This window comes from Cloeon dipterum, chromosome 1, assembly GCF_949628265.1.
Source record: "Cloeon dipterum chromosome 1, ieCloDipt1.1, whole genome shotgun sequence".
In the NCBI taxonomy this organism is placed as follows: domain Eukaryota; kingdom Metazoa; phylum Arthropoda; class Insecta; order Ephemeroptera; family Baetidae; genus Cloeon; species Cloeon dipterum.
Window position 1 is genome coordinate 16,343,331 of NC_088786.1, and position 12,797 is coordinate 16,356,127.

The 12,797-nt window shown below is 38.5% G+C and overlaps 4 protein-coding genes across 8 annotated transcripts; 2 read left to right on the plus strand and 2 right to left on the minus strand.

Annotated features, from left to right (window-relative positions):
- Positions 1–71: 71 nt before the first annotated feature.
- LOC135938642 (uncharacterized) lies at positions 72–4,897 on the plus strand. Of its 4 annotated transcripts, XM_065482446.1 has the most exons (16): positions 72–188; positions 250–376; positions 750–906; positions 981–1,235; positions 1,296–1,454; positions 1,509–1,586; positions 1,645–1,755; positions 1,802–1,864; positions 1,920–1,970; positions 2,023–2,175; positions 2,227–2,840; positions 2,892–3,503; positions 3,578–4,022; positions 4,078–4,119; positions 4,561–4,650; positions 4,726–4,897. In XM_065482446.1, the coding sequence occupies exons 2-16, from the start codon at positions 301–303 to the stop codon at positions 4,844–4,846; spliced, it is 3,027 nt and encodes a 1,008-aa protein (XP_065338518.1). In that variant the 5' UTR covers positions 72–188; positions 250–300; the 3' UTR covers positions 4,847–4,897. The 4 variants fall into 4 exon arrangements, with proteins under 4 accessions (XP_065338518.1, XP_065338537.1, XP_065338508.1 ...); XM_065482465.1 differs by having other exon boundaries at positions 78–376; positions 4,715–4,897; XM_065482436.1 differs by having other exon boundaries at positions 78–376.
- A 611-nt stretch (positions 4,898–5,508) lies between these two features.
- Atg14 (autophagy related protein 14) lies at positions 5,509–11,720 on the plus strand. Of its 2 annotated transcripts, none has more exons than XM_065482574.1 (10): positions 5,509–5,751; positions 9,857–9,962; positions 10,023–10,104; positions 10,153–10,295; positions 10,354–10,451; positions 10,509–10,678; positions 10,749–10,911; positions 11,006–11,182; positions 11,243–11,387; positions 11,442–11,720. In XM_065482574.1, the coding sequence occupies exons 1-10, from the start codon at positions 5,552–5,554 to the stop codon at positions 11,613–11,615; spliced, it is 1,458 nt and encodes a 485-aa protein (XP_065338646.1). In that variant the 5' UTR covers positions 5,509–5,551; the 3' UTR covers positions 11,616–11,720. The 2 variants fall into 2 exon arrangements, with proteins under 2 accessions (XP_065338646.1, XP_065338656.1); XM_065482584.1 differs by lacking the exon at positions 5,509–5,751 and adding an exon at positions 9,235–9,501.
- LOC135938753 (uncharacterized) lies at positions 7,144–8,422 on the minus strand. Its single transcript, XM_065482667.1, has 3 exons — positions 8,127–8,422; positions 7,846–8,075; positions 7,144–7,618 (listed from the first exon to the last, which is right to left on the minus strand). Exons 1-3 carry the CDS (start codon positions 8,362–8,364, stop codon positions 7,283–7,285), a joined length of 804 nt encoding a protein of 267 aa, XP_065338739.1. The 5' UTR covers positions 8,365–8,422; the 3' UTR covers positions 7,144–7,282.
- On the minus strand, positions 11,705–12,728 carry LOC135938789 (uncharacterized). Its single transcript, XM_065482722.1, has 5 exons — positions 12,555–12,728; positions 12,447–12,496; positions 12,167–12,273; positions 11,899–12,069; positions 11,705–11,843 (listed from the first exon to the last, which is right to left on the minus strand). The coding sequence occupies exons 2-5, from the start codon at positions 12,490–12,492 to the stop codon at positions 11,742–11,744; spliced, it is 426 nt and encodes a 141-aa protein (XP_065338794.1). The 5' UTR covers positions 12,493–12,496; positions 12,555–12,728; the 3' UTR covers positions 11,705–11,741.
- Between the last annotated feature and the right edge of the window lie 69 nt (positions 12,729–12,797).

Genomic DNA, 12,797 nt, shown 5'->3' on the forward strand with positions numbered 1-12,797 from the left:
TGGCTTTAGGTAATATGCTTCTATTGGCTGCGCGACTGAATCTCTTGCCGAAACACTCAGCCATCTTTGTGGGCAACTGTATGCAGTACGGAGGTAAACAGCTGGTAAACAAAACATTAAAAACCGTGAAAACCAGTTAAACCTTATAGAAGCCAAAATTTCAAAATATCTACCAGCTCTTGCCGAAGGTCTGCAACTTCTGCCATTGCCTTCTACCCATGTAGTATACAGATATCCTTCGCCCTGCAGAGTGCGTACGAGTGGCAGGCAGGTGACAAGTCTCAGTTGTAATTTAAAACGATGGAACCCACGCAGCTAGATGTCAATAATGCGAGCAAGGCTTCTTTAGAAATGCCACCCCCGTCTGATGATGAAGGTGATAATAAGAAATCTAGATTTTATCATAATAAGGATATTATTTGCGAACCAAGTATTTTTAACAAACTTATTGGCTATTTCATTATATTTAGCAAATGAACTGACGTCACTTAAAAATAATTCCTCTCATCTATGCATGTATATTTAAATTTGCAACTTGTCAACGTGCAGGGATTTATTGCTTAAAAAAGAAGAAACTTAAAGTTTTGCTATTGCTGAATTTATTAAGGAAGTTTGTGAAATTTTAAAATCATAATATGAACCATCTTTAGTACATAGATCCGCATATTATATTATATACTGTATTTTTATATGTATCTATTGCAAAAAACAAAATTGTATAGCTACATGCTCTGTTTAACACGTCATAGCTGATGTTCCATGGAAACAACCACCGTGGCCACTACCACCAATTAAATGGAAAGTCACATACTGTGCTGTGCGTGGTTGTCCAAACATGAGGAACAATTTGAAAATCAATAGTGAATACGGCATTTCTTTTCACCGATTTCCCAAAAATCTAATTAGGTGAGTAAATTAGGTCGTCCATTTTATGGATCTAACAATAAGTATGGACAAAATTGTATCTTAAATTATTTCAGGTGCAAAAAATGGCTGGACTTTTGCGACAATGAAATGCTTAGCGACTATCAATTAGAAAGTTTATTCAGCAAGTCAGTGATTTGCTGCTGGCACTTTGAACCCTCTGAAATTTCAGAAGATGGTCGAAGCAGACTTCTTTACAATGGACTTGTACCTCACGTGAGACCACCACGCGATAGAAAAGTCATTGAAATATTGTCAGATAATGATATTCCCCAATGTGACAAAAAAGATGGGCAAGAATCCACTAACAAGTATAAACCCTTTAGACATTTCTCTCTAGCAGTCTCCTAACTTATTGTTATCATCTACAGATGCTACTTGCCAGTGCGACCAATTCACCCCAGGAAAAAACCAAATGTGCTTCGAGTCACTACCTTTAGTGCATTGCAATTTGAGCAGGCTTTGGCTCCAAAAAATATTCTTGATCTATCAGAATCAAAAAACGTTTTAATCCTTCCTAAGCAACCAAGGTATTGCATTTAGCAAAAGCGTTCTTGCGATTGATTAATTGTTTTATTGATCAGGCTAACTACGGTTAATGCTACAGCAAACCAGTCCTTGTTGCCAGTTCAAGCTATTCAAAGAATTGTGTGGAGCAAGAGGTACCATGGAGCTAAATTCAATATAAATGGAACGCGCAATTATTATTTATTTTCTCAGGCCTCAAAATTCCCTACCTGTTGTTAGTTCATCAACAACCACTTTGGGTTCAGATACAACTAAAAAAAGTATGATGCCCAACTCAGCAATTTTTTGCCCTGCTCGAAAGAGGTAAGTCAGAATTTTTTTGCAAGAAACCAATCCCAATCCTGTTTAGATTGGTCAAGGTGCATGAAATATCAAAAGATGTCGGGCGGACAACTGGTCGCAGCAACTCGGAGTAATGAATATTAATTATCTCATTTTCATTATAGTAATTATTATTATTCTTTCAGAAGTGCCCCTGTGTCGGAGAATTCTGCAAGCCAAGATGACGAAAACTACAAGTATATTTATGCCATGACTTCAACATTAAATTGTTTGTAATTTTTATATCAGTAGATTTGGAAAGACGCTGGACGCTCTATCATCAGCAAGAGTTATCTACATCTTGCTGGGTCCTAGTTTAACAGGTGTGGTCCCTTTGGAAACATTAATATCTGCCAGCACAAAAAACTCAATGGGCTCAGGAAATTCTCTTGAAATAGAAAGGTGTATTTTGATTTTGATTTTTTTTTCTTCAAATATTAAGATCTATTACAGCTCAGGAAAGCAAACTGATTTGACTGAATCGGAAAATCCAAATAGTGCGGATATTGAAATGTGCAAAAGTACCTCATCCAGCCCCTCTGAGGAACCTGTTCCTATGAAAAAGCTGAAGCTATCCATCAACGCGGAGAATGCCTCTGAAATGCAGAATGAATCTGGCAAAGATAATGACACGCCTCATCCAAAATTACCGGGCTTAACGCCGTTTAATCCAAAGGGTTCTTGTGGCATGATGCTTAAAGGTTACAAGCCCACCGAATCATACCTCTATGCTGTGACAGACGCGGTCACTTGGAATGTACCCAATGGAGTGCTGCTGTTTTTTTACAAAAATCGCTTAGACCCGGCGCTGTCTGGAAGAATATCCACCAAACCTAATATTTTAAGCAGAAATTCCGGAATGTTGTCAAAATATCTGGTGCCTAAGATTAGGCATATTGGCCATGCAATATTTTGGAAGGGAGAAATCATCACAAAGGAATTCTTATCAACACCTCCTGCAACAACAGAAGAAATATTTACAAGTTCTTATGCTGAGAGCACAAGCCATTTTTTCGAGATTCCAAGAAGAACTTTGACTGGCATAACAGAGGATTATCCAAACTGTGGTATTTATGAAATTTTTTATACGAGTTCATTTAATTATTAAATGATTGCAGGCGTAAATGATAACAAATCTTCAGATCCGCTTGAAATATATGATGAAAAATGGGAAGTTTCTCAAAGAAGCACTCCAGAGACCCAAGGCAGCGGGTCAAATTTCAACGAGAATGTGTCCAGTTCAAGAGTTCTTCCCGTTTTGGGCGTCACTCCTTCCTTCCTACCCCAAACAATGATGCCTAGTGCCATCATACAGAAAGTACCTTCGAGCACCCAGCCAAATACAAAATTGTTAGTGATGACCAATGGCACACTGAAGACCGTGGTAGCGGTGGATCCTGTGCAGGTGCCACAGTATGCTGTGCACGCCTTTCAAGCGCCAGTTGCTACAAAAGAGAAACATAAAGGTGGAGAGAAAGTGAACACTCTTCGGATTCCTGCTAGTCTCATTCCCATCCTAAAAGATAAACTTCCCATGCTGATTGGCAAGGAGGGCGAGTTCAAAGTTGGAAAAAGCAGCTTCCAGCAAATCCTTGGCGTACTGGATGAATTTAACTTCAAAGTAGACAAATCTGGCCGAGTTTTGAGGAAGAGTAAGTTTCAAGCAAATCACATTAATACGACTTCAGGGCAACCTTTATCCACCCAAGAAGGACCTGCGAAAGAATCAGGTTTGCACACATGCTTAATCACCTCTAAATTAATTCAAACATATCGTGAAATTATTAATTCTTCCTCCATGCAGATGCCGAGAAGAAACGAAAGGTGATCAAGGGCCCTGTTGAAAAAATGCACAAGGAAATTGTTCTGCTCAGGCGAAGAAACAAGTATTTAACAAAGCAGCTTGAGAAGTCCAGAAATAGACCATTGACAAAACAACAGAAGCGGGAAGCGACAATAGAAACCCTGAGGGATGTTTTTAGCGAAGATCAGTTCATGTTTTTCATCAGTCAGTTTACTAATGCGACCAAGGCAGGGAGTTATGGCCACAGATATGAGCCAAAGCTATATGACTTCTGTGCATCTTTGTACCTTGAGAGTCGCAGAGTGTACAGAAAACTCAGAATGATGTTTCATCTGCCAGACTACAAGAGCGTTCTAAAAAACGTAGCAACTCCTCAGTATTTTGTGTTTCCAAAAAAACAACACAAGAAGGCAACAAGTAGTCTAGATGCTTCTACTAGCACAAGGTATATCATTAAGAACTGCAAACATTTTTCAATTGATCTGGTTCATACATTTTAGTTGTGAAGGTAAAATGAAGATTGAAGGCCACAACAGTAACAGGTATTAAATGTGTCATATTTTTACAATATTGCTGTAGAACTTTTAGTTTCGATTTCAAACAAATGCATCAAATGGAAAACTACTGTAATAATTACAAAAAGGTTGAAGGTTACATAAATCTTTCTTGATTTCATTATATGCCTGTACCAGGAAAGGAAAAAGCTTAAATGTGCACTTTGTTGATGCAACAGAGGCAGCGTAAGGCTACATAATACAATGTAATCTGTCATTGAGATGCAACACAAAGTGAGAGAACACAATTTCCATTACATGTTGTTCTTATTGGTACATGCAATTTTTTTAGTTTTCATAGAAAAACCTTGGATCTTCATGTGTCAATCAAAAAATCGACTCATATATACTATTTTTTTATTACATTCTTATTTTCGTATTATTAGAATGAAAGCTTGTAAATTTTATTAATTTTTCGTTTTCTTTCAGGGAATCTCGTCTGAGAGATATCGCTATAGAAGTGACTGCTGAACAACCTGATAATACTCGGGATGAAATCGCCATTAAGGATGAGGGCATGTAAATATGTGAACTTTTTCATAAAATGTCATTTTTTAACTGAGCGAAATTATTATTTTTTAAGTTTTTTTGCAGGAAAATAGATTACTGGAAAATCTATGACAGCTGCTTGAATATGTTTCTAACTAAAAAGATGTCGATAGTGCTTCCAGGCCCTAGCAGTAAGGTTTTTAGTAATGTAAAATTCAAAATTTGAATCATTGTTCTCCACCTATCACAGTTGAAAATATATTTTGTAGTACAATAATATCCCATAGTTTTCAATGGAAAAAATATCCCACTACATACGTCACTTTTACTTTATAATTATCAAATTTTTTATGTTATCCTTTTTGCATTTTACTAAAACTTGTTTGTTTACATTTTATTTTTTTAAGAGCAAAGAGCCCAGGTTCATTTTTTAACCATTTCAACTAAACTTTGTAAGATGCAATAAGCACGCACGTGATTTAATTTTTTGAAGTCGGTATAGAGTAGGAGCAAGAGTAATTATATACATACATATAAAAAATCCGCACTTAGTATATTTACAGGGAAATTGTCCTGTAGCAACTCCAGCCTGTTGAGCAGCCTACCTCGCTTACTTCTATTCAAAACACCCTTTTAAATTGGCTTTCAACTGATGGAAATACTCTTGACTTAGCTAAGACATTTTTTCCCGCTCTAGATTTTTTAAGAATATATGCTGCACACTTTACGTTAAGTAATGTTTGGCTGTAAATCCAATAAATTCAAGACAGAAAAGTAAGGAAAGAAGCGTTTTTTTTGTCCTTTTCCTTCGCGCCACTTTTTTGCTGAGGTCTCATCTTGTTCAGTTGGTCATCCTTATTAAGGGGATAGGATCATTGGCAGCAATGAGCAGCTGCAGCAGTTGTTCTGCTACCAAACACAAATAGAGTCAATGGCGACGGACAGTTCTTGTGATAGTTCTACTGCACCTATAGATTTTCATTTATCTTCTTCAACAGATGATGGTGGCAGCAGATTTCTGAGCCACGGAGAAAAGTGTCCATTGTGCAAGAAATGCCGTAGCAAATTTTACTGCAGAGATTGCGTTAGGAGAGGAGACTTCTACCGATCAACTGCGCTCATGGAGGACAGGTATACAATCATCATTTCTGCGTAAAAATCGTAATATTGTAATTGGTCCTTACGAACAATTGCGTTCAACCTTGCACGCGACGAAGGAAAGATTTCCTATGCCAAAGTACACACGCTTACGAAGCATGTTGTGCATTTTATGTTGAATTCATTCGCAGAAGCATAATTTTACTAGAACCATTTACGACTTGATGAGAATGGCTAATTTTTTAATGAATAGGAATTATTGCAATATAATTGGTGCTAGCAGAAACATAATGCGTAACATATGTACGCTGAACATGCACATTTTGCTCAAGATTATCAAGATGCGATTTACTCTACAGACATGCGCCAAAACAATCACTTAATTCTACTTATTATCCGTTATTGATAAAATTATCTTGAAAATCATTTAATTATTCATTTATTTTATCTGTTGAGCATCGCTTTGCAACGTTATTCGTTGGCATTTCATTGAGCTGGATTGACAGTGTTTAATAAATCTGATACATTTTATAAAAAAATTATAGATATAAATAAATCTGATAATATACAATAAATATTTCAACACCATTATTAAACAAGTAAGAAATCTATTCACTCGAAGGAAATTATGATAAATCAATATTTATAAAGGACTTTCACTCTTAACTATCCATCCTGAGAACAGCGCAGACATTACGCATAATATAAGTTGGTTTTCATTGACAATCATATTTATTATGGCTCAATCAAAAAGCCAACACGTTTTTTAGTTTTAAATTAATCTTTATTGTGGTTCAACAGGGCTATTCTGCCCCCATGCAAGTGTCATATCCAGACAAATAAAAATACATAGTAATATATCAACATAAACATAAAAAGGGTAGTAAATTTGTTTAAGTACTCTTACTTGAAGAACTGCTCCTTTAAAAAATCTTGGAATGCACTTCAGTTTTCTATCAGGCACAGATTTGGTGGAAGATTGCTCCACAGGCGGTAGCATTTGATTTGAACTTGATAGTAGTTTTTAGGCACTTCCACACATACAGAGTGAGCCAGCAGTTTTATTCTTCGCACTCTCGTCCTGCCAAAAATATTGGCAACATGCATTTTGGATTGTGGCTACTAAAAAGAGCTCAATTAAGGTGGACTGATTTTGTGCAAAATTATGTCTACCTAAAACATGCAGGTTTGTTCTATCTACTACGTTCAATATTTGAAATTTAAAAAAACTTTTTTTCCACGTTTAACATAATGTATTTATTTACTCTGCAATACTTGGAGCTTATTTGATTGACAAGCACTGAGATTGCAATAAACAGTATCACCGTAGGCAAAATTACTCTTGGAATTGCGAATAGGAATTTTATTTAAAACCAATTACAAAAAAATGTTTCATTTCCTTTCGAGGAAATCAGAATGCAAATATCAGTTCTCACGTATTTATTAAGAAACAGAGTTTTACAACGCAACAAAAATAAACCCTTGGGTTGTGAAAAAATGCAGTTCAATGGAAATCTATAATACCTCGTCTATTTTTTTTTTCTTTTCAAAATTGGCCTTCATATCAGATAATGGACTTGCGGCATTTTCCTGCTGCGTCCCTTCTGGAGCCCGGTGAGCAATTGAGGAGGGGCGCTTCAATGATGTGGCGGTTGCCCAGAGCCGGGGCGCAGTTGAGTTCCATAGTGGTTTCGTTCACCGTGAGCACACTTCCCAGCTGGATGGTGTTGCAGGGGCCGTCGGGCGTGTCCAGGGGAATGCATTGGTCGCTCCTGCGCGGCTTGACCTGGCCATCAGGGCATCGGTTGTGTGTGCACCTCACCTTGCGGCTGGTCTTTGAGAATACCAAGAACTCGTGTTCTTTGCAGGGTCCACGGCGGAAGAGCGGGAAGCACTTCTCCTGCAAGCCAAACATAGTTGTTTTCGTTGCCCATTATTGATCAAGGATCTGGTTGTATTTGTTTATTTTTTAACTAAACTTTAGGCAATAAACTCCTAAAGCGTGTGCATTCAAAACAACCATCTTAATCCTAGCTGATCTCCGCTGGGGGTCAAAAGGCGGAGATAAAACTGAAAATTCGTCTGACCTGACAATGAGATATGATTTTATGTCAACGGTCAATGCACCTTATCTGTCGGTTTGGGCTTCCAGTAGACATGAGCCGGTTTGCAGTCGCAGGCGCCTTCGCCGGTTTCAGTCAGGGTGACGTGCATGCCTTGCGGACAATACGACGTGTCTCTGACCTGGACGCAGGTGTCGTTGAAATGCACCGACGGGAACTTGCAAGCTGCCTTCTTGCAAATGGGCTTGAGTCTGTCCTCGCTCATGACCAGCCACTCGCCAGTTTCGCACGGACCTATGGGGTGGCATCCAAATTAACTCCATTAACCGACAAGACTTTGTATACCTTTGGCGAGCAGAGTTTCGCACTCGCTGGTCCTCTCGAACCACACGGTCTGGTTCAGGGAAATGGAGCACTCCTTGTTGGGCCCCTCGAGGATTGTCTGCTGTCGCAGGGCACGGCCCTTGGTGCTGGCTCTCGCAGCCGGCTCGACCATGTTGATCTTGTCATTTTTCGCCAGGTCCATGGCGAACAGGAAAAGCACGATCAAAAAGGCGTAGAGATTTGCTGCGTTGGCCTCCATCTCCGCTGAGCGCCCCAGCAACACTAAACTCGCTCACTATTATTGAAAGCCGGCGGCGCACTTGGCCATAACTGTGTCACTGCCTGTGCTCTTTGCTATTGTTGTATGCAGTTTGCTACTTCCGTTCTGCGTATTTGCAAATCACTTACTGGAACCAGGTTTCGCTAAGAATTACTTAAAGCAATTAAAATAACGAATCGAGTTTATTAAATATATATGTATTAAATTATGTTTGTATTATTTATAGCTTTAATTCGCCGTTAAATAAATAAACTAGTCTGGCAACTCATGCCAGAGTGGGGTCAGTAACGGGATTGTGTGTCAAATAATCAAAGATTAAAACTTTTATTTCGCTTCTCATCCTTATACAACTGTAGTTGTCTAATGCGTGCACTCGTAACGAAAGCAATGCAGAACATGCATTATATGAAAGCGCATCGAAATTCACAATAATTTTTTTAATGCAATTCAGCGCCACGTAATGGCATTCAGAGGAAATGATTATATACTATTCATACATTCAAAGCGTAGGCCATATTTTCCGCTGGTTTAATCTGGATTTTACTGGGTGAAGTGGCAAAAATCAACCAATTTTATAAACATCAGGAATAACAAAGTATGTTTCATTCTTTAGATTGTAAACCTTTTTCTGATAAGTCATTTGAATTTAGTTGAAAATTACCTTTGGGCGTAATTTAATTATGACTTGACGTCTGCGACAGGTCTGTCTGATTCAATTGCAATGCACAAACAATCAGTATCCTACGCGAAAAATTATAGTTCACATCCCTGTGTGCAGAACTATTTGCTTATTTTGGAGTACTCGTAAAAAAATATTTCCGTTCAATCCTTGATCATATTTAAAAAGGGTCTTTCATCTTTTGGCAGACCCTCTGCGATCGCAGGCCTGATTGGTTCGACGCACTTGCCGCTGAGCCAAAAATATCAAGAGCGTTGCGAAATGCATTACGCTGCTGGTGCGCATTTTCGCTTCTTCACGGCTCGATCGCGTCCTTTTATCTTGTCGTGCGTTATGTGGTGCCGCAAATGCGTCCTGCTGGAGGTGGCCAGGAATCGGGGTCGCTGTGGCATTTGCGACCGGCAGAATGTCAGTGAACCGGAAAGTTTTGTCGAAGAGTGAGTCAGTTGTTGACCCCTGCTTGCTCCAGAGATAAATATTTTGTTGTCAAATCGAATCTTAGTGCGTGCCAAAATATGTATGTCCATATTCCAACATCAATAATTTTTTAAGTCATTTCGGTTTTGACAATCTGATGCGTTTAAAAAATGGAAAAATTTATTTTGATGACAGTGCGTTGTATTTTGTTTCTAATTGTCAATAAAATAATAGAATGATTGACCATTATTGTTCGCTAAAATTGACAGTAATAAAAATTAAGTTGCACAATATGGACTTCTTATATGGAACAACCAACGATTTTCGGATTCGGATTGTCAACGTTCTAACTAAGAATAATTATTTTGTCCGCAGCTTTTCTGAAATGCAAGTACAGCTACAGAGAAAGAAGAGACTGAGGGCCGAATTGCAAGAGAGTTGTGAGGCCATACTAAAGAAGAAAGAGAGAGCAGAAAAGCTTGTAATTACAATTTTGAGTTGAACCTAAAAGCACTTGACATAATGACCTTGATTTTTTCAGAGGAAAGATGTGGATGCCTGCAAAGAGAGAATTACGCTCTTGAAATCTATATCGTCCCAATGCAAGAACGACTTCATTTCCGGTAACAATAACATTAATTGATTTACAGGTGTCACAATTGTAATTTTAGATCGGGCCATGGCTCGAGATTTGACCCGTGAGAATAAGCTGCGCTCTGACCGACTTCCAGTTTATGAAAGCAAAGTAAATAGGCTAGAAGAGTTGGTTCAGGGCTCAAACTCCAAACTGGAATCCTCCCGTCGCGAACTACAAGTGAGATAGCGGAATTTAAAGTCTGTGCCATTCTCATATTTTTTTTTATCAATCGCAGGCATTGCAACAATTGATTAAGTCAGTCGTGCAGAGGCGGGCGGAGCAACTGTTGAAATTCATTTTTCCAATCACAGAATTTATTCCTCAATGCAAAAGGTAACAGGATAAAAATTGCATGAAAAGGTGCAGTTAATGTGATAATTTTGTATACAGTGAGCACTCTGATGGCATGGAGAAAATTCCGTTCGAAATCGCAGAGGCGTCCCAAATGACATTTGTTAGAGGCCAATGGGTCGGCAGTGATAGCTCTGGGGAGGTGCACCACTGCATTGTTGCACCCATCCTTCCAACATCTGGCGATTACTCGGCCTACAACATGTGGAGTAAGAGCTTCTTTATTTTGTTGCATAGTTTACTTGATTGTTATTACTATATTTTTTTTTTAAATTTAAGTTGCAACCAACAAGGATGGAGTTCACGGAGCTGGTGTGTCAACAGATAAAATTGAGCTGAATTCTGCGTATTCCATCACCGCAGCCTTGACCTACACGGCTCAACTTGTGAATGTCCTCGCTTTCTATTTGGACGTTAGACTTCCCAAGAAGCAGCATTACAGGTATTAAAATTATTGACCTTCTCACTAGAAACCGTTTTGTGATTAAATCCAGAGTTTATCAATAATAGGAATTAACGTTTAAATTAAATTTCAGTGACTTTTGCAAAGCAGAGATGACAGATCAGCAGTTTGCTCGCAGAGTTGCGCGACTGAACGCAAACGTCCTCCATCTGTGCTTCAGCCAAAACATTCCTCCGTCAGTACTCCACCCTACCCGAACACTGCACAACGTGCTTCAGCTTTTCAACAAAGACGTCAGTGATCTGGGAAGGTACACATATAAACGATGCCTTATGAGGTTTACTAAAATTCAAAATCCATTCTCTTGCAGACAAGGTCATGTGGAGGTTGACACAGATCTAATAAGTTCGCTGGAGGATCAACTGATTCGCGATCTCGAGGCATTTGAAGGAGACGACGATGAGACGTGCTCTGATGGGGATGATGGAGACTGCCTTCCCGGTGGATGGGAATCGGTATATTTTTCTTAAGTTCGAGAACGCAGGAAATGATAAAAACCTTTTGACCAGGTTCCATCACTGCCGTACCAAGAGACTGGCGCAGGCGCACTCACCGACAGCCGCGCTTTGGTATCTGCCCACGGGAGCGTGGTCAATACCAGTGTAGCAGGCGGACTGGTTACGAGTGCAGCCGCAACCCTAGCGTCATTTTGGCGAGGATGGACAGCAGGTGGCAATAGGTGATATTTTTGTCAAGAAAAATCCTTTATTTTATTTTGCTTTTTGATCCATAATGGCTTTTATACAATGATGCAATATATATAATAAAATAGCATTTATAGAAACAAAGAGTTTCAATTGCACACAATTTCAAACCTTGTTAAGAATTTTGTACACTTCATTATGCTTTTGGCTTTGAATTTGACCTTCAACCTGCTGGATTTCTTCAACTTGTCGCAAGAGACGCTGGACCTGAATAATCAATTGCATGAGTGCTGCCAAAGTATTCAAGTAACTAAATACATACCTTCAGATCCAAGTTGTTATCCATTAATTCAAATGGTTTTCCATCATGATAGATGCCACTAAAAAATGTTTCGCAATCTGAGAACGCAGCATTGGTCTGCAGTTCGCTTTGAAGCTTCTGCGTGCGGTTACTTAAATATGAATTCCAGGGAAGTTTTATCTTTGCAGATTTCTAAATAAAAAATATAAATCAACATTTTGTGAGTATCTACGATATCATCGGTAAAACAAATAAAAAATATGGCTTTTAAATTAAATTGAGATATTACCACACGGTTGATTTTTAACTCCAGGATCTGTTCGAGCTTCTTGGCGCACTTGGACGACTTCGCTTTGCGATATTGTTCTCTTTCATACAGCTTGTTGTAATAAATCTCTGTAAAAAAATTATGAATAATAGCATTTAAATTTATCAAAATATGCAAAATCGTAAGAAGTCACAAAAACAAAGAATAAGAAGTACATATATATATATATATATATATATATATATATTGTATCTAAATTAGAAAAATATAATTTTTTGGACATTTTATGTACATATTATACCTTCATCATTTTCAGTAGTCCCTTCAGCTGGATTTGAGTCACTCATTTTCCTTTTAGAAGACAAGTAGTGGTTAATATTAGGAATAAAAAACCGTATGTAACGTGAACCTCAGTTCAACAACAACTGCGACTGCACCCTGAGAATTATGTAACTGCGGCCTGTGTGCAATTTAGTAAACAAAACTTTTGCTGCTGGTCGCTGGTCGCTGGTCCAGTTCCAGGTTCCAGTGATCCGCTGATCGAGTAAAAGAACCGCCAAAGTTTAAGGTGTGCGCTGATAGGTTCGTTCGTTCGATTCGTTCGTTCATTGGTTGGAAGAAGTCCCGCCTATGTCAACAATTTAATTCAACG